This window comes from Clytia hemisphaerica, unplaced genomic scaffold (assembly GCF_902728285.1).
Source record: "Clytia hemisphaerica strain Z4C2 unplaced genomic scaffold, Clytia hemisphaerica genome assembly, whole genome shotgun sequence".
Classification (NCBI taxonomy): Eukaryota; Metazoa; Cnidaria; class Hydrozoa; order Leptothecata; family Clytiidae; genus Clytia; species Clytia hemisphaerica.
In genome coordinates, this window is record NW_027103836.1 from 1,679,453 (window position 1) to 1,700,333 (window position 20,881).

A 20,881-nucleotide genomic window follows, 5' to 3' on the forward strand; every position below is an offset into this window, starting at 1 on the left:
AAAACACTCCAATATAATCGAACGTTCGAATGTTTTTATTTTTTAATGATTTTCTTAATTACTTTGAGTCATAAAATGTGTTCATGAAATTGACAATAGATTTATTTTAATGAATTTCTTTGATAACAACAAAAACGACAAAAAAATCAAACTTTGAAAGCAAAATTTGAAAAAAAATTCTACCGTGGTATAATAGCCATGGTATATCAGGAATTATTCAATGGCTGTTTTTGCCTACAGGTATATAATAATGTCGATTATATAATGATCTGGAATAGATTATAATTCCCTTGAGGGTCCCCGAGAAACCAGAATGCATTGCATTTATCTAAACGCGATATCGTCTATTATGATAGTACTGCACTGCTCCAAGAATCTTGCAAAAGGTCTCCATTATATGAAGTTCAAAATATTAAAATTTACCGAAGAATTTGTATTCCACGGTCTAGACCGGCTGTTACCCAGTAGCGTAGACTAGAGGGGCGCAAAATTTGTGTAGGAGAACAGATTTTTTGACACAGTAAATATCTTTTTATATCATGTATAGATGATTAGTGTTTCGTAAAATTTGCTCTCCTACACAAATTTTGCTCTCCTACACAAAATTTGCTCTCCTACACAAATTTTGCGCCCCTTTTGTCTACGCTACTGGTTGGCGTCAATCTTTCCAAGTAAGAATGCAGACAAAATAATTATTTTTCCGCATTATTGTCGTGATTTTAAAAGGGGTCTATTATACACAAATAATACAAACTCGGGTAATAATCTATATACTACTACTATACTAACTGTTTATACGGACAATACCGTAAGATATTGCCCTCTGTCAAACGTATTGCCCTCGTACGTAAATAGTTGGGTTAGTAATATTTTTCAATTTTGTTTTTATTTCGGACAAGAATGAATATAGTTGATATGCTTCGTCAATCCTTTCTTCTACAGATAGTGATATATATCGCATTTTATATGGCTTGTTGGAGAAGCAGCAATTAAATGTCAAAGAAAATAACTAACTAAAGCGTACAAGCAACGTCTCACTTTTTCATGTCGTTTTTGAACAGGTTGCAGTTGAGTCATTGTTCTTCACACGCTTGATGCCGAACATTTTACGAAAACCTCTTCGGATTTCAGGATTCTTCACGTAATAGATGATGGGATTGATGCATGAGTTCCAAGAAACTGTTATCATGGCAACCACGTAGAGGTTTTGGATGTTGAACGCTGAGATGAAAGGGTTGAGAATGTTCGCCAGGTTCAAGATCAACCATAAAAGCAAAGGTGTGATGCAACAAAAATACGCGAGAAGGAGGAAGGTGACTTGTTTTGCCAGCTTGAGGTGAGTTTTTTGGCTCTTTTGTTGTCGTTTGTTGTCATGTGCTGTTTGATCCTCTGCTGGAGGATTTGATGCACTTTTAGTTCCCTCTGATGACGCACCACCTTCGTCTTGTTGTAATTTCATTTTCAAAGAGTCGACGAAATGTCTTTTGAGAGCAGCTTCCTGTTTTTTGACAACACTAGTGATGAGAAAATAGCTTGAGCACAATACGATGAAAGGGAGGATGAAAATAGTTATCACGACTCCCAGATATGGTACACTCCCGATGAACCGTAAGAAAGGAGTGACAGCTGGTATCACCCATGACAACAACACCAATAACACCATCAACCATTTGGTTGACCTTCGGTGATAGATTTTCATTTTGGTCATCAGAATGTAGCGGTCGAGTGAAATGACAGCGAGTGTCAAACACGACGAGCCTTGAAGCATTAGGGAGAAGAAGGCACGAACGAAGTCAACATCACAATTCTCCAGAGATTCGTAATTCAGAACTTGGTATGCAGTCATCGGGAAAACGATGACACCAACCAAGAAATCGGAGATAGCGAGCGAAATGAGGATTTTGTTGGACCTTGATCGACAATCAGGAAGGGAGAGGATTCTCAAAACAATCGCGTTAGTGAGTGTGGCCAAGATTGATCCAACGATGAAGAAAACACTGTAAACAATTGTCATCGGAGGCCGAAGGATGGACATTCGAACCTTACAAACCATTTTTATTTATTTTATGCTTTATATTAAGATGATTTGATGATGGGACTTGCTGATGGTGTTCGGTTTCGGTTTGTTGTCAACAATTTTGCTCACCGGGCGCTCTGATTCATCTGTTTGCTTATTGTTTTGTGATGATAGTCTCCTTCGATTTATAAATTCCCTTCTGATTTTCTGTTGCTGCTTAAAAATCAAAAGAAAAGGTTACTGTGAATAACAACATAATAAACATCGCATCTCGGAGTTCACCATATCTTCAAACTAGCATTTCAGTAAAGTGTAACATTATATACTAACTATCAAAAGATTTCTCTTTCTGAACTCATATGATTTATTTTGAATAGTGTATGTCTAAGCTTGTCCAAACAAAGGCTGTAAACCATCAAAAAGTTCTAAGAACAAATGTTTTCTTAAGGCCACTTAAGAGTATGGTGAAAAGGGGATTATTCCGGTCTCATCCTTTCTTGAATATATCTTGAGGTTTTTTTCGTTAAAAGTTGCTGACTGAGTAACATCCAAATGGCATCTTGTGTCTTAAAATTGACTAAAGAATTTCAACGTAATTAACAGATTTCTACTTCATTCCGTAGAAACGACAGAAGAGAACCAATGCTACTTCAAGCAGATGTTTAAACAAACGCAAAATGAAAACATCAAGTTGGCGACTAAGAAAGTTTAATGAAGGGGATTTTTGTATGCCTTCGAAACTAATTAAAAATGGGAAACCTTTTGCCAACCCATCCTAGATTTTGAAGTGAATGAAAAAGTCATCAGTATTTCTATCCTTTTTGGTGCGTTTTCAATGCAATGAAGCAAAAAGAAAAAAAATCCATTTTCTATTTCAGTAGAAGGAACTAAATATCTCTTTAATCAACTGATTAAAGCCAAATATCGTAATATCTAAAAAAAGGTTTTCAACCCCTAATTTTTAAAAGCCGGAAGAATCAAGTAGAATTGAGAGAAATTAGCGGTCGCCATTTCCGATCTTTTCCAAAAACACTTTGATATTAACGGGTGTGAAAAAGTTAGATCCTCGAAAGTCCCAAAAAACAAGGTGGATTAATGATATCGAAAAAAGAAAAAAAGAATCTCGTAATTGTTTAATTAATTATTTACATTGCATTCTTTTTTCGCAAAAAAAACATGGTAAAATTTGGAAAAATACATATTTTCATTTAGTGATTATCTCCCTTAGGTGGAAATAGAGAAATAGTTATCTCCCTAAGAAATGTAAGTGGAGACAGGAGGACAGTAGTCCTTTTCTTCATCCATGATCTCATCATGATGATAATAATCACGATGTCTTCGGAGCACGGTAAGGGCGGTGCTGCTCATGTTTGCGGGCGTGACGTTCAAATCTTCGAAGGTGTAAGAATCGTCTGCTACCTCGTCCGTTAAAAATTGCTGTAAATGAATGAATGAATGAATGAATGAACGAATGAATGAGTGAGTGAGTGAGTGAATGAATGGACAATAGGATGTATAACATTTCAATAGCTCTTATAGAACAGTCTAGAGAGTTGTATATTACAGCCGTAGAGCGGGAAATCATGGAGGTATAAAGAAAAATCAACACATTCTCACACTTATTTCTATAATATGTGTAGATATGTAGAATACATAAATCTACCATACGTGCAGATACGGTAAATGCTTAACATAAAGACTTATGCGCATGCGTAATTTTAAACCACATGCTGTTAATTCCCGTGATAAACAAAAAGGAATGAATCGGTAGGGGTGGTACAGTTACTTTCGGTCGGGAAGAAATATGTTCTTTCGTTCTTTGATAGTTAGGGTTTGGGTTAAATTAGTGTTAAATTGTCTGGAAACGTTAAATAGTTAGGGTTTAGGGCATTGGTTTAGGATTTGAGCCAATAATAGAGACTAGTTTTTTTTCTGATACATCGTCATCATGAACTCAAAATCTGAACTGATATCAAAATGTAGACATGTCAACAAGCACACCCTCGCCTTGTTTGACAGCAAAGACTGAAATGACGTCAATTTTGACAAATGAAGACACCATACTGTATAAGTGAAGATTGACATTGCGAATGTCGTTTTTGTAATTTTTTAAAATCTGACTGAAGACTACCTGAAAGGGTTTAGGATTTGAAATATGCCGTTCTTTGATAGTTAGGGTTAGGGTTAGTCGTTTTTTGTCGCTTTTTAATAGTTATTTGTCGTTCTTTTTTGATTGTCTGGGTAGTATTTACCGTAACTACCAATAGAGAAGTGCGAGATTGGCCTGTAGCCCGGGGTCCACTTAAAGCTTTTTTTATAGACTGGATGACGCAATTAAGTGGCCCGGTAGTATATGGTAATATGCTTTTGCTTAGGCGGACTGTTACAGTTGTTTTTGAAAGATGATAAACAGTATGAAGCAATGTTTTTATTTGAGAATAAGGGATAGCAAATCTGTTATTAATGTTTGTTTCTCATTTTTCGTTATATTTTTAAACTCCAAGTAGTTCTATTGTTATTTGGATTTTTAACAAATGGCGACCTCGCCAAACGCTCCTAGTCTTTACTTAGTAGAACTCAACTTTGCTCTGAACATTCTATACTATCAGATTCTAGCCTTTTAATATACGAAAATTAAATAAAACTTCGTCCGCGAAACAAATTTATGTTCAATTTCGTTATCCGTAAAATTTTATTTTGAAAAGATATTTTCTCAAGCAAGAAAATGAAAAGTTTTTTATAAGCACACATGATTTCAGACTCAATTTTGTAGACATAAAGTCACTGGAGAATTTTGGAGGAAAGTATCAAGCAACAAAGTTCACCTTAAAAAAAACATTGATCGAAAAATCTTATCATTTGATTAAGGATTGTCAAATTTACAGGCCTCTTTTTAGCCCAAATATTTTCTTACACTGATGTCAGAAACAATGAATCTCGTCTCAACTAATTTTTAAAGCTTCAATGAGCCAATAAGATTTCACCTATGGATAAAAAAAATCAAAATAGCACGATATATGAGTTAATGAGCATGCATACATCGTAACTTTTTTAATCGTAGGGGGGGGGGCTTGGTTACAATAGCATACATCTCCTTTTTCTTTATACCTCCATGGGGAAATCAAGATTTTCGAGTTTTTCACATCAGAAAAAAAAAACTTAAAAACAAAAAACAACAACTGTTTACCCTGATAGCTTGATCTCTTGTCAGACGAGGACTAAAGATTGATTGTTCTCCCAAAAATCCAGCAACCCTAAAATTAAAACAAAGAAAATTAGGGAGTCGAAAATGAAGATTATTTATAAAAGACTGCCTTTAGCGAATTGCGAATAAGATCCTCCCAAGGCAACAACAATTTCTATGCTCGCTATTCACAACTTACGAGTAAGCGATAGCTGGAACTGGAAAACTGCGGAAAGGTTTTCTGATGGATTTGAAGATGAATTCCACCATGTCATGCAAGTAATATTCTTCTGGACTGAAATGACAAAAATAATGAAATCATTAAACTGGCTACACATTATTTCAAATGATTATTTAAGCCGAGACTAGGCATATGTTTAATATTCTCTTGATCATCGACAATATATATCGACGGTATATCTATTGCTAAGCCTAAGTAAGTCTATTGCTTAAAGAACATGGACGAGGGGCTCAGTTTGCTTTTGTCTGCTTTTATGTATCCGAACAATAGAACTCTTTCTGTTTATTTGCAAAACGAAACACGCCTTCGCCAAGATAGAGCACTTGTCTAACTCACCCATAAAGTTCAAAAGTTCTTCCTTTGGAATCAGCATCTAAACTGGCGTTGACTACACCTTGTGCAACGTCTCCAATCTAATAATGAAATAATAAAGTAACTCATCGTTAGGTTGCCGATACATACAGCACAACCTTTTCAAGTCAAAATACAACCAAATACAAGTCAACAAAAAAATAAGTTTTTTACTCAAGATTGTCTTCCGACTGTTCAAAATTTCAAAATAAAATATTCGAAATGAATCAAACATCTATAAATATTCCACCAAGGACCAATATTGTACCAAGTTAGCCAAATCCGACCATTTGTCAAGTCTTTTTGACGCCCCAAAGCTTTAAGACAAAGAAACAAAATATTCTATAGCTCAATTGAGAGACAACTAATTATTTGAAACTTACATAGACAGGTCTTTTGGTAGTTTTCCAACCTCCATCGACCAAAGGTACACCCAGTGGAAGCTTCCTCAAATCTAAATGCAAACATTTTTTGTCAAAAATTGAACATCCTTCCATATTGATATTTCCTCTCTTGAAGCTTCGTATACATTGCATAGTTTGGAGACATTACGATTTGATTATCTACATACTACGAAAGGTTTCAATGTGTAAACTGTTGAAGAGGTCCGTCAGGCACAATCAAGATAAAGCATCTAACATACATGACATCTTGATGATAAGAAGGCTTACATACAGCTTGACAAAAGAGCAAAAAAGGTGAAGCATCTTACATGCATATCGGTTAAAATAATCATCTTCGTGACCATAACATTCAGCAGGTCGAACAATGGTGGCTTGAGGGAAGAGGTCAGTCAACACGCGCTCTCCTTGAGCTTTCAATTGAAAGACTTTGGATGGTGAACGGCCTTCAGCACCTAACGCAGACACATGCACCAATCTATCCACTCCTTGTTTGGTGGCAGCTCCGGCGATCGTCTCCACAGCTTTCACATTCACGTCTTCAAGACTGAAATTTCTGAAAAAAAATAACAAAGAAAAGTTTTATATCGCTTGCATCAGATTTGTTTAATCAGAATATGCCACAATAGCTAATATGAAGAAGTTTCTATTAAGGTTCTGCTTATTACAAACACACGAAATCCAAAGTAAGATAGAATGTAACAGAATTTCGCTCAATCCAGACAGTGATCCAACTCGATAACATGTGCTACATTTAGAAAGTTTATAAGAAAGGGAAGAGATTATCATATTGTACCTAGTGCTGTGATTTTTGCCAATCAAGTTGATAACAACATTTGAATGGGACATTGCGCGGGCTACAGCTTCTTCATCTCGGATATCGTATTCCTAGAAAAAGATGGAATCATATTCATCAGTAAAAAAGCGACGAATGACAAGGAAAACTATTTACACTCAAGTTATTAACGCAAATCGGTTGCCCTCAAGTTAATTACAACCGTTTTTAAACTGTTTTAAACAGAATTTAAGCCTATGTAATTTTTGAAAATTATTAAGTCTTTCGCGTTAATGAATTACTGCATTTATCTTTCCGTTTTAAATACTTGATTAATTATATAAGTGTAACAAGGTAGTAAGTGCTCAAGCAAAGATGGGTTCAAAGGGGGTTCAAAGTCGAGTTGAGAGAAACATATCATACAAGGAAGACGATTTGCCCAAGATCACCCATCACTCGTAAATGTCTGATGTCTTCGTCAACGCCTCGAAACGGAACGATAATCTGTGTTCCAGTTTTCGCTGTAAATTATAAGCAATCCAGGTTTGTTAATCAATTAAAGCAAGAAATTTCAAAGTCTAGACCAATTTCAGGCCATGAAGAAAATAAGTTGTTGAAATTGGGCTATTCCAGAAATAGTCTGTATATATTTCATATTCTGAAGAGGTGTGACGTCCAGGGTGGTCTGGAAAATAGAAAATCCAGGGGTCTGGTTTTTCTAGTGTAAATAATCCAGGGTGGTCAGTAAAATGAGATTGAAAATCCAGGGTGGTCAGTAAAACTAGGTCGAAAATCCAGGCTTTCAAAAAAGGGAGAAAAAAAATTCAAGGGATCTGAAAAATTGGGGGGGGGTCACCTTGAAAAAAAATAGATCTCAACATAGGGGGTACAAAGCCCATTGAAGCTTAAATGTTTAACTACAACATGAAACAAAGCCTCCTTAAAAATGAAAAAAGCGGAGTACAATTATGACTACTATGGTCAAAATAAAGCAAAAGGAGTTAAACATTTCCTGTTGATCGATTTATTCTTTATTGATGTATAGCATAAGTGATTAGACCTACCTAGTCTATTGACAACATATCTTCCAAGAAATCCGGTAGCTCCGAAAACTGTTGCAACATTCCCATTGAAAGAAAGTCGACCACCTGCCCCATACTTCATGAAATGGTCATAGGAGCTTGTGTTCCTCTAAAAAATAAAGGAAACTTTTCTCTGTCTGGTGTTGTGTGAATGCAAATGAAGATTTTCAAACAAAGTTTTTAACCATGTTTTTAACCATGAAAAAAAAATCAGGCTGTAATTGGTTGTAAGCTTATAAGCGTACAAAGTGTATTGAAATCATTATTTTACAATGAGTATTAAATTACTTGATATACTTTAATGGGATAAATTTTCGCGGGGATTAATCTTCGCGGATTTCGCGGATATGGGTATCATCCGCGAAAATAAGTCCCATTGGAAATTTGAAAAAGGCCCATCCGCGAAAATTAGTTTCCGCGAAAAATTTGAATTTTTTTGGCAATCCGCAAAATTTCTATTTTTAGCGTTTTTTTTTTTTTTCTACATGAGGGCACGCAACCCTTGAAAAAGGTCAAATCCTCTATATGCTTGTTAGCAAAAAATCGTTTTCCTCAAAATTTTCTTCACAAATTTACAAACTTGGAAGAGGTATTGGAAAATTTTTTATCTAAAGTGATCGCTTATTGTTAAAAGCTTTTCAATGCAAGAAGGTAATCCAACTGGCTTGAAATTGAATTGACACGAGAAACTAAAACTAATTCATTTTCAATTTAATTTTCTCATCCCGAATTTCTCTTCCGCTTTTTCCCAAATAGGCTGTGAAAATTTAGCTCCGCACCATGGAAGTTCAAATTAAGCTTTTGATAGTTGCAATATATATCTCATCGCCCTATTCCAAAACACCCTCTTATTACTTGAAAAACAAATTCTTAATTTTCCTGGAAAAATTATATTTCAATGTTTTGACCCTTTTCAAAAATTTTAATTTGTACCCCAATCCGCGAAATTAAATCCCCGCGAAAAATCAGGAAATCCCTCATCCGCGAAAATTAATCCCCGCGAAATCTTAAAATTTCGCGGATGAGCTCAACCGCGAAATTTAATCCCCGCGAAAATTTATCCCATTAAAGTAATCCCATTACACATGCACACTTTAGTTTACATTACACAACAGTGTACAGTAATGACAATGCAATGACGTTATTTTCTCTTCCATTTTTCTCAAAAGTAAGGAAATTGAAAATGAAAACTAACCTTTTGATCGATCTGGATTTCTGCAAGGAGTGGTAATCTATTTTTAAGTGCTAAAATAAAGATTTTGTACAAATTTTGAACATGGAATAAAATTGACAGTGATGAAAGACAGTATACATACAAGCACATTTCATAAATTATAAGGCTAAAAAAACCTTTCTGTTATCTTTAAGATTTATAAATGGTTGATTTTTGTATCACATTATTACAAAAAGCTGAATGAAAACTTACCTCCAGCTCCTCTTCGGATTGATACCAAAGATATCATATTTTATTTACTGAAAAAGAGTATGATATGTGTTTGGAAGGATTTGTCATGTTTTAAAGACTTGTGGTCATACACAGAATGCACAACTTAATAAACTGTAATAAACAGATTGAACGAGTTGAGAAATTGGGTCAAGTGTGCACTACCTTAAAGGAAGAAATTTTGGCGGAAAGAAAATTTGGCGGATTTGGCGGATTTGACTGAAATCCGCCAAATTAAGTTCCCGCCAATATTTCTTTTTTTCGCCATCTGCCAAATTAAATTCCCGCCAAATTAAACATTTTGAAAATATGATCTCTTTTAAGGTGTTTTTGCTATTTTTTCGCTGTTTTGACGCCATCTTAAGGTTAAATTTTTAAACGACCGCCAAATTAAATTCCTGCCAAATTTAGTTTTTTCGTCCATCCGCCAAATTAAATTCCCTCTGAAAAAACTTTTTTGGCCATCCGCCAAATTAAATTCCCGCCAAAATTTCTTCCTTTAAGGTAGTCATCATTTGACACAACACTCAAAAGTTGTAATGGATCCTGTTGTTCTAAAATTATACCCCTTAGAATAGGAATGCAAACCTTTGAACCCTTCTGAATGCTCCAGTTATAATGCATCCCTCTATACATCTTTTTTTTAACATCAAAAATCCGTACTATTTACAGTTGCAATTAGAAAACACATTTGTTGTGAAAGAGTCACTGATTAGTGGAAAAGTTGAGGAAAAGGTGTTTTTTAAATAGATAAATAGATTGAGAAAGGAGGGTTGGAGAAATAGTTAAGTTTCTCAGTTTTGGGTTAGCTGCTGCAAGACAAAAGAAGAGGCTTGTACAGTAAATGATAAAAAATTGTGGCTATTTCCTGATGAAAAAGCAGGCGCGAGTATAGACATAAATCCGGGTGTTTCTAATTTGTCTGGATATGGACTGTTTTGTTGTTGGACTAGAAAGTGTTGCACTGGTGGGATATTCCCTTTCAGCTGAGTCTAACATTTTTAACACGGTCCGAGGATTGAGCCGAGAACGCTCGCAGACCGCTCTCAGAACGCCCGCGAACTCCTGTGCAGGTGAAAAATTTAATCTGTCAATCATTTTCTCAAGCGAAGAGTACGGGAAGCGATTCTAGCTTTACGATGGCGCCTCGGATCATCAGTGGATAGTATTCAATTATCATTATCCTTTTATTTTCATTTCTAGAACTTTTGCAAAAAAGGAAAAATAGAAAAGTTGTATTTTTTACTGCTTTATTCACATACTGAATTTGAAAGATCTTCTATGTGGTGTTTTTTTGCAAACTGCAAAAAACTGATTTTTATCCTGCTTTTTCGGGACTTCAGCTTAAGTGCTGGCGTGCAGCATAGGGTACAAAGTCCAAATATGTGTTTCCCGTAATTTTTTTGTGAAGAGTTAGGTCTACACTGCTGGAGTACATAATTATTCAACATGGCTGCCTCTTTAAAAAAGGTCTATACGCTAAAGTAAAAACAATCCCGCACACATAAATGTGTCTGTGTTTGAGGCCTGGCAAAATTTCTGGGAAATAGCCCGGCAGTGCGCGGATCTAGGTGGGTTCCGTCTCCCCCGTAGATCTTTTACTTGGGAAGTTGATCTTCAAATTAGTTTTCAATGTTGGCTTGGCTCAAATCTTTTCATCTCAAATTAGCTCAAATTTTAGGCAATTTCTCATAGTTTTTGAGAATGTTGATTTCATTAAAAAGCACCAGGTTATTTTTTCATGAAACCCTTTAGAAGTTTTGCAGCGCATTTTCTTGCTTGAGAGTCAGGTAAACAATATAGCATTTTTGCAGCATTAATCTTTGATACCGTGAGATCGGGTAACTTGCATCAGTGGAGGCTAACATGCATAGCCCTCAAATGAATGACCAATTAAAGCAGCAAAATTTCAAAACAAATGAACTATGCAGCTCCGGCGCCGCTCCCAGCTCTACTCTACCATTTTTGTTTTGATTTAACTTTGTATTTTAAGGACCAGCCAGATCATTCATTTGAGGGCTATGCAACTTATCCGACTTTACGGTACGTATTTCGGCCGGATGCTAGTGTGACTAACTGTTGAAGCTTTTTTAAAACCATTCCCTTAGCCCCCTTGCAGGCAAAAACACGTTCGTTTACCTCCCAAACATATTCTACACAACAGTGGAGCGCACTTTTTTCTGGAAAGTTTGAATTACCTTAAGGGAAGAAATTTTCGCGAGAAGAAATTTTTGCGGAAGAAATTTTCGCGGAATTTAATTTCGCGAATTGGGACGTAATTCGCGAAATTAAATTCCGTGAAACACACCAAAATTGTAAATCGCGAAATTAAATTCCGCAAAATTCAATTTTTTTTCTTCTTCTTTTATTTTGTTGTTTTTGACCAGCAGTCAGGCGCTTCCCGCGATCACGGTATAATTGTGTATACCGCGATCGCGGGATCTGGTATTGAGCGTTAGCTGTATTTCCACCGCGTGTTACTAAATGGATTATACGCTTTATATAGGTAATTTTCGCAAGCTCTAATTAACTGGTTTCCCTTCTTCGATAAATTTGGGAGATAATAGTCCACGGAAAAAAAAATCTATGCACGGAAATTTGAAATATAAACAGTCAAACATTGCAGAGATAATACGACTCAGTGATTATTTTTCTTTAAACTTACACCGCGATCGCGGCATAGCAATGGAACGTCTTCAATCAATAATACTGCGATCGCGGGAAAAAAAATCACAAAAACAAAACAAACACTGACAAACAACAACCACTGCAGTTCAAGAAGCATACATCAAATTTTTAAAGGTTGGTAATACTTTTCTATTGTTATTTTCTATTGTTAAGTACACTCCTTTTCTTTGATAAGGACCTTTCTAATAACGAGCCTTTTTTATGATAGATAGGGTTTGATACATAAAAAATGTGGATTAAAGTTAAGAACACTTAGAATTCTGTCCAAATTTCTGATTTTTATAGAATAAAAGTATAAAACTTAAGACAATGGGTATATTATTTAGTAAAACAACATTTTAGTCTATTAAAAAAAGTTAACATATGGCCACCACCAGGGTTCGAACCTCGACGTTCGGCATGCGATGGTTTACGGGTCGGTGCTTTAACCACTGCACCACGAGTCCGTGTGCTTCAGACTCTGTATGATTTAGATTAGTCTTGTTTTTTGTTATAATCCAGTACAATAATGAATAAAACATGTTCATTTAGTCAAAATAGATACATTAGAGGGGATGCTGCATGTGTTTCGTTTGTTATTTTTTTTACGTTTTCTTTAGAAAAATGGACTCACTATCAGAAGACCCGTATCAACCGACCATCAATGCGTCAATTGAAAGTGACGAATTTGGATCGCCGAGCATTGGTCGACAACTCTTGCCCCCGCTATCATCGTCATTTAACTTGGGGTCAAATGAAGAAATGCCGAGCATACAAATGTTGATTGCAGATATCCTGTCAAAGGATAGTTCAGACACACCAAACTTGTCCCAAACCATCCAACTATTGTCAGACGACGCAGGCGCGGCAAACCTGTCTCAAACCGTTCAACCATCGTCAAACGATGCAGGCGCGGCAAACCTGCCCAAAACCGTTCAACCATCGTCAAACGATGCAGGCGCGGCAAACCTGCCTAAAACCGTTCAACTATCGTCAAACGATGCAGGCGCGGCAAACCTGCCCAAAACCGTTCAGCTATCGTCAAACGATGCAGGCACGGCAAACCTGCCCAAAACCGTTAATGTATATCGTGAAAACGGAGAAACGATCAAAACATCCAAACGGAAAGCAACGAAAAAACAAGACGACATTCCAGTCGAAGATTTGCGCGGGGAGCGTGGCATGAGCTATGCGGAGACGGCCAAAGCCCGCTCCAAATCGAGAAGCAACCTAACGTCTGGGTTCGTAAAGAAGATGAAAGAACTGAAAACTCGAACGGGTGACGAGAGTTATTTAGTATTATATAAAGAGGGACATCGTGATCAGCAGTCTGTCCGGAAGTTTGCAACAACGATGGACCTCTTCTCCAAAACATCAACGAATGTCCCAGCCCCGATTTTGCCCCCGGATGATGTTTTGGAAATGCATTCACCAAGCAAAAAGAAGCAAAGGGTGGTCACGAATATTTGTCAGACATGTGGTGCAGAGTATGGTAGCCCAGCTGATGTAGCATTCGATTCAAGTTGGATTGGTTGCGAGTTTGTCAGTGACAGTGGGAATAAATGCCAACACTGGCAGCATAGCAAGTGTGTCGGATTAACGCTAAAAAGACACGTCGAGTCGGTAACGTGGCTTTGTACACTCCATCGCTCTATGCCACCGAAAAATTTATCAAAAAGAAATGTAAACAAAAATAAAAATAAAAATGCTACTGGCGGAGAGTCTTCAAAATCCAAGTCCGGAGAAGAGTCAACAAAGAAGCCCGCTGGGCCGCCAAAAGCAAAAAAATCGAAAACAGTAAAAAAAACAAAAACAAAATGAATTTTTTAACTTGTAAATGTTCCCAAAATATTTGTAATTATGCTAGGTATTTAATTTCAAAACTTTTCTATTTATTTCTATTTTTCTATTTATTTCAACTTTTATTTATTTATTATAGTTCCAATTAATAAAGATCCATAAAGGAATTTAAATTAGACCTCCGAATTTATCATTAACTTGACCAAAGTTTACTAAAGTAACGGTTTTATCGATATACACCTATTGTGAGCTTATTAGTGAAGCTAAGCATGTAGAGGCAGGCAGGCTGGACCGGTTTGGGACACGCACACAATAATTAATTGAATTTGATTGGTTAATATTGCGTTGACAGAGTTCAAACTAAAAAGTACAAAATGAAAATGATAAATATTTCGAACGAAAATGACAAATTCATGACAAAATATCCTAGCTATTCTCAAAATCTGAACAAACAATAGAGACAAAATGACAAAAAAAACAAGACTGAAATTAACTAATTCCAAAAGAAATTTTAGGTAAATTCTATAATTGAAAATTGCACTGAAAAAAATCCTATGCTTATCCTAACTTAAAGAGAGACACTGAGAACCAAAATCCTACACAAAACACAAAAAAACAAAGGACTCAAGTGTGTGCTGTGAAATGCCATGCCAATAATTCAATGAAAATTGATGAATTGAAAATTCTTAAAATTTAAAATTCATTGACTTAAAATTCCGAACTTGTGAATCAAAAAAAGGTAATGATTTTTAGAACCGATCTCAAATCAATATGAATTGATAAAATAATTTAGAGGAATATGATTACAAACTAATTACTGATTTCTTCATATTCACCATCTTGTGCTGGAATATATAAAAGATCATCAATAATTTTTCCGGGTAGTACTTTCAAAAAGTCATATTTTACATTGACAATCGATTCTCCATTTTCCACTTTCTGCCACACCAGCTTTCTCTTAGATTCAGCACGCTCGGATAAGTTAGCTATGTCGTCTGAAAGAAAATTGTGAGCAAAGTTTCTTGGCAGATCGCTATAATTATCGGTAGTCAGGAATTTGGAACCACGCAATACAGCCCTCCATGTTAAGATTTCTTCATTCAAGTCGATCAGTCTCGCTTTTTCTGTATCCGGAAGATCAAGCTTCTTTGAGACTGATGTGTATATTTCTTCAAATTTATCCAAAGAGCGTGAAAGTGTTTGCCACGTTGCAGCCTTGATCGGACCTTTCGGTGCAATCAATTTCTGGCGCTGCACCTTACCTTCTAGAATAAAGTCTTGTCCCTGACTTTTTCTTGGGACTTTGGTTGTGCTATAAGACATGTATTTATCACGGTGCTCTCTCACAGCAGGATGATAAAGGACGCGATTTCTTAAATCTCGGTACGAAACTTCGCGGTAGTAAGGGTGGTTAAAGGCATAAAACAAATCCTCAAATTTAAAACGAGCTGCATCAATTAGCTTTGAATCATTACATCGCAAACCATTTTTAAACATAAAGATCGGCAACACAAAATTGAATATGACTTCCGATATCATGGATATTGTTGGGTTATTATTCTCAATAGACCACTCGAGAAACCCAAGAACAGAAACTTTCTTTGTTGGATCGTTTTCATTTTTAGCGTCAAGCACATATTGACGGACAAGCTCGAAAGAAGTACCAAATAGCAGCACCTGAATCGCTTGCCATGATTTGTGTGTGTCTTTTGCATTGACAAAAAAAGAAAAGGCTTTTGGTGAGTTAAAATTGAGCACATCTTTTGCGAGTGGTTCCAGTATCACGTCTTCAAGAATTTTAAAGAGTGTTTTCATCTGATTCATATGCATATGCCCTAATCCTGGAACCATACTTAAGTAGCTGTAAATCTCTGGATCCTGTTCAATTAATCTCTCCGAATAGCAATAAGGAGGTCCGTCACATCCTAAAAAAATCCACTCCCGGTCAATACCAATTCTGGCGGAAATTTTGATTTCATCAAGGACCGTTTTCACATTTTTGTAGCTATTGGGATTAACTAAAATGGGTTCGAACATCTTGACGGTTGGGTGACACTCGTCCACTTTTTCGCCGATATCAACGCAGGTCGAAGCGTAAAAACAATTTGGTTTCGAAGCGGACTTGCCTGTAACCTCTGAATATTTGCTCAAAGGACTTTCACATTTATCGCATTTTCGTTTCAAGCCATTCTGGTATATAAAGTCACACTTAGGACAAATTTTGCTGCATCTGTTCTCAATATCTAAAACTTTTTGGTTGACTGAATGGTCGTCTTCAGAAATATTTTTGGTAAACTCTGTCAGGATCGCATGCAGGAAACGGTAGCGATACTCGCGGTAGTTCTTCATACCAAGTTGAATTTCTTTTTCCATTTTTTCATGAGTAGCTTTTAAATTTGTCGATGGTTTTGGTTTTAAGGAAGGGTCCTCTTGAATATGGGTTTGGATAGTTGGTAGAATTTGCACTGTTGTTGTAATTATATCAGCGCGAGCTGAACTATCAGATTGAACACGGTAGTTTTTAATGATGTATTTCCCTATATTATCATAAAAAATGTCTAATGTTCCTTTCATACATTCTAGATGGTTTTTCCCTTGCAATTGAATCCAGTTTCTGTAAGTCGTGTAACCCCCACCAGGTGTAGTTTTGCCGTTTACTACACTTACTGACTTGGAACCAGAAATACACGATTGAATTAAATTAGCCAAGAAAAAGTTAGGGAGAACCAAATTAGAGTTCCGTAAGTGATAGCACATTTCAATTGTGCATGCAAAAGTATATAAAATAGTTTTTGATTCATTTTCCAGTTTACGATGCGATAACCCGCACAAAAATTTGACCAGAAGCATATTTCGACTCTTAATAAACTGCAAAACGTTAAATTCGATCAAAATTTCTGGGTTTTTGTACATGGACTCTATCGATTTTCCGTCATTGTAAATAGAATGGCTTATGCTAGATCCCATCAATTCAAACAAATCGAGCCAAAGATTCTCTTTACCTTCATAAAGTTTTTCGAATGAGTGAGACTTTAAGCATTCAATAACTACTTGCAAAGATTCAGTTAACAATCTATCATCGAAATGAGCAGCATCAATATTTTGTGAAGGTTTAGATTGTGATTTTTCATGTCCATATTTGGCAGAAAAAGTTTGATAGCAGGTATCACATAAACAGTTAGCTCTTTCGGGAAGCAAGTTCTTATGCCTTAAATCATTAATGATTGACTTTTTAAATCTCTTAGAAGTGTCAATTTTAAAGACATAAGCTTTATCAAGATCATCAACACACCATTGACTATGAAGGATACATTTGCAAGTTGAAACAAATTGCTCCTCGGGGTTGAATGATCGTTTTCGGCGTTTCATCGTACTCGGTTAATGGACCTAAGATCAAAACGAGAAGATTATGAGCCAAGTGACTTAGAATCTGATTAATCTATAATTTTCTTAAATTACACCCCTGTGTCACAGACCCGGTGGGACACCCTCCCTACTGGAAAAATCCACCAACAATTCGTCCCCGGTGAGAGAAATACCCTAAAATTTCATCCCCATTGGAAAACTACACTGAACTCTCATCCCTACTAGGAAAAACACCAAAACTTAGGAAATCCCAACTGGGTTTTTGCGCTGTAAACAATAGAATAATTCCCACTCATCGAAAGCAAGGAATTTTCCATCCCCATTGATATTTGGCGCCCTTCATTTTATCCCCAATGGCTAAAAAATTCTCACCGGGTCACTGAGACAGGGGTGTTTAAATTGTACAAAGAAGTAGAGAAAATAGAAGAAAATTATGAAAATATAGTTACACTTACTTCCTCTGCTTTTAACTTTTAACACGAATTGCCTGCCCTCGTAAAAACGTTAAAATGGGAATTAAAATATATCCCGCGATCGCGGCACCGCAAAAATGCTTATATGCCGCGATCGCGGGGTTCTTGAACAGATAGAAAATTCTATCCCGCGATCGCGGTTTACACAATTATACCGCGATCGCGGGAAGTGCCTGACTGACCAGGTGTTACCAAAAAAGATGGACACAATTGATTTTTAAGCATTATTATTATAACGTGTATTTTTTATCAAATACAAACAAATATAAACAACTCCTCCGTGATGCTTATAAGTTAATCTAAGTTGATAACTTCTTCGCAATCGCGAAATTAAATTCCATGAAACTTTTGAAATCGGCTCATTCGCGAAATTAAATTCTGCGAAATTTGCTATTTTGAAACTCTGATTCCCGAAATTAAATTCCGAGAAAATTTCTTTTCGCAAAAATTTCTTCCCTTTAAAGGTATGGGAAAGGTGTATTGTGAAGAAGCCAAAACCCAAGCAAATCTCTCATAAAAGCAGGTAGCCTGCTTCTTCATTCCTTTTCATCACTGCTGTTCCCCTCAGGCAAAATCGTCGATTCTGTAGAGGTCACGAAATTGCCGAGTACAGACGTCAAAATAAAAAAATTCAAAATGGCTGCCGAGCGAGCACTGACAAAAACAAAAAAATAGGAGTTTTCAATTGCCTACTACAGCAGAATAAGACAGAGAAATGCAGTAAAATAAAAAGTAAACAAACCTTGAACCTTTTGTTTGTCAAAATAAGGAAAATATTCTAGCTGCAGTAATGTTTACATTCGGAAATAAATCCATTTTCCACCAGACCTACAACAAGGTTTCAAACCACGCTGCGGCATTACTGGCAATGAATTCTGACTTAAAAAATGTTGGTCCAGTTCCCTAGAAAGGGTAGTATGATTACACTTCCAAATGACTTTTTTTTACAATAACATTTGTCTTCTCACAAATCCAAAAATAAAGGTTATAAAACCAACACGGGGGTCAACATTCTTTACAACAAACCGTCAGATCAAACTTTATAAAGATCAACCACGTAAATGTCACTTGTTTTCCTGATATCTGAATAATATTAAAACCTTTCTGTATATATTTGGTTCTTCAAAACCATTTCCCTTTCCCGCAGCAGGCTTTAAAGTTCATGTTGACCCCCGGTTTTATTTGCGCGGTAATCTAGAAAGGCCTTTAGTGCGGTATAAACAAATGATTTCATTGGTTTAAAAAAGTCAAAACATCAAGCTATATCACGTGATCAGAATCATGATCGGACTAAACGGAAGCCGTGGTCATATGTCATATGATATTTTCGCGCGTTTTAATTCGGCAAAGTTTAGTAAACTCGACCACGTATCAATGTTTTGATTTTTCAAGCGGGGATTTCTGTAGAATGATAAAATATGGCTTGGCTGGAATCGACACCATAACAGCAGTGTCATCCTTCTTCTTAAAAAACACAAACACAAACAAAAATTTATGCACAGGTCCAAATCATAGACCTTTTTTCAAAGAGGCCACCCTGTTGAATAATTATGTAGTCCAGCAGAAAAACAATGATACACCCGTGCATAATTATTACAATATGCATGAAACAGTAATTATGCATTGCTGTATCATTGTTTGTATGGCTGGACTACATATAATTATTCAACAGGGTTGCCTGGATAAGTTCGTCTATACCACTCGAGCCACTTAAACCATGAACATTGTTAAACATTGAATCAGACACCAAATGTAGGGGAAAAGTAGCCTGGATATCCAAGCTCAAAATTTAAGAAAAAACAAAATTTACCTCAACATACAAAGTTCTTAAATTATAGAGCTTGGTCTCCCTAGAGAATGAAAGTGAAAACCCATGTTTCCTAGCCAACCCAGGGCAGCAAAACAGAAATTAATAAAAAGCAGTCTTACAAGATCTAAAACTATTTAAAACATCCAAAGATTACACCAAAGTCCATAAAAAAGTTTGCATGCATTATCATGACCAACCATGTTTTCTTGGAAAATGAACTTGCCTCTGTTTTCTTCTTTTTCATGTTTTCATGTAACAGAAAGCCCTATCTTCACTAGCAACTGGAGGACTATCCTATTTTTGCTTTAGAATTGCTCAACACCGTGTAGATTGGCCCTTACGGTTTTAGCGAAGTGAGCGCAAGCAAGCGGACTGCATTCTCATATGAGAATGCAAATCGCTCTAGGGAGACCAGGCTGTAAATCAGAACATAAAATATCTAAAACTAGACTGTGAAATAATTTACAGCCTGGATATCCAGGCTAGGGGAAAAGTTGAAGAGTGATAAAAGGTACATACCTGACCTGACCTACCTATAAAAAGTTTTGGTCCAAATTTTACTGCCGCCACCACTCACTGACCCACTACCAGGTAGAAAAGAGTTTTAAACTTCTCAATCTCGGTGCCTGGATTAAATCCAGCATTTCGTACTACGAGGCGGCTGAGGGCGGAAACGGGCGGTAAGAAAGTTACTTTGGACCTTCAAGTCTAAAGGCAAGCGCTTGAAACACCAAAACAAAACCATGTGCTTTTGCTTTCAAAGTTCAAAGTTCACCCCCAAAAAGGTAAAGAAGTCAGTTCTTCTGGATTTTTAGAACAATCACTGAACTCTTACTATTCTTTACTTTGAACTTTGCTACAAATTTAATGGACTTGTCTTACATCATGGGGCCCATCATGCCATGATCGCCCCAAAAAGAAATAATTTTTTTTGTACTTTTTAGCACTTAGCCAACTTAACTTAACTTTTTTTTAGGATATGGAAAGTTGTTATCATCCTTTCTAAGACCCAATTTGACTCATTACTAATTACCTTATATTTTTATGTAAAGTTTGCAAGTTTAGGTCCTGTCTTTGTATTAAAGAGTCAAAGTTTCATAAGGACCTAGTGTTATACCAGCTGCAAACAAGTAGGATTTTATGTTACATCACTTAGCTTTGTTTACTTTTGTTTTGATAATAAGTACCTAGTTTTTTTATATTGGCTGTACATTTGTACATTTGACATTGCAAGAACAAGTGGTATAGTATAATTTGCAGATATGATAAT

At 36.2% G+C, this 20,881-nt stretch overlaps 3 protein-coding genes across 3 annotated transcripts; 1 reads left to right on the forward strand and 2 right to left on the reverse strand.

Annotated features, from left to right (window-relative positions):
* Positions 1–724: 724 nt before the first annotated feature.
* Positions 725–2,231, reverse strand: LOC136807189 (trace amine-associated receptor 8b-like). The gene has a single exon (XM_067063771.1). The coding sequence runs from the start codon at positions 2,051–2,053 to the stop codon at positions 1,043–1,045; it is 1,011 nt and encodes a 336-aa protein (XP_066919872.1). The 5' UTR covers positions 2,054–2,231; the 3' UTR covers positions 725–1,042.
* Positions 2,232–3,146: 915 nt separating this feature from the next.
* Positions 3,147–20,172, reverse strand: LOC136807194 (NADH dehydrogenase [ubiquinone] 1 alpha subcomplex subunit 9, mitochondrial-like). Its single transcript, XM_067063778.1, has 12 exons — positions 20,131–20,172; positions 9,478–9,524; positions 9,247–9,296; positions 8,034–8,160; positions 7,393–7,490; positions 6,991–7,082; positions 6,506–6,750; positions 6,177–6,247; positions 5,779–5,855; positions 5,401–5,496; positions 5,205–5,271; positions 3,147–3,454 (listed from the first exon to the last, which is right to left on the reverse strand). Exons 2-12 carry the CDS (start codon positions 9,512–9,514, stop codon positions 3,272–3,274), a joined length of 1,143 nt encoding a protein of 380 aa, XP_066919879.1. The 5' UTR covers positions 9,515–9,524; positions 20,131–20,172; the 3' UTR covers positions 3,147–3,271.
* LOC136807193 (uncharacterized) lies at positions 11,885–14,041 on the forward strand. Its single transcript, XM_067063777.1, has 2 exons — positions 11,885–12,297; positions 12,783–14,041. Exon 2 carries the CDS (start codon positions 12,787–12,789, stop codon positions 13,981–13,983), a length of 1,197 nt encoding a protein of 398 aa, XP_066919878.1. The 5' UTR covers positions 11,885–12,297; positions 12,783–12,786; the 3' UTR covers positions 13,984–14,041.
* Positions 20,173–20,881: the final 709 nt, after the last annotated feature.

What these genes read in the sequence shown, in the direction of transcription:
- LOC136807189 (XM_067063771.1), bottom strand. Translation starts at nt 2,053, where the DNA reads ATGGTTTGTAAGGTTCGAATGTCCATCCTTCGGCCTCCGATGACAATT.
- LOC136807194 (XM_067063778.1), bottom strand. Translation starts at nt 9,514, where the DNA reads ATGATATCTTTGGTATCAATCCGAAGAGGAGCTGGAG. An exon ending in TTATTTTAACCGATATGCAT is followed by an intron (nt 6,248 to 6,505) that starts GTAAGATGCTTC and finishes GTTTGCATTTAG; the next exon opens with ATTTGAGGAAGCTTCCACTG. An exon ending in GTTCCAGCTATCGCTTACTC is followed by an intron (nt 5,272 to 5,400) that starts GTAAGTTGTGAA and finishes TTTTAATTTTAG; the next exon opens with GGTTGCTGGATTTTTGGGAG.
- LOC136807193 (XM_067063777.1), top strand. Translation starts at nt 12,787, where the DNA reads ATGGACTCACTATCAGAAGACCCGTATCAACCGACCATCAATGCGTCA.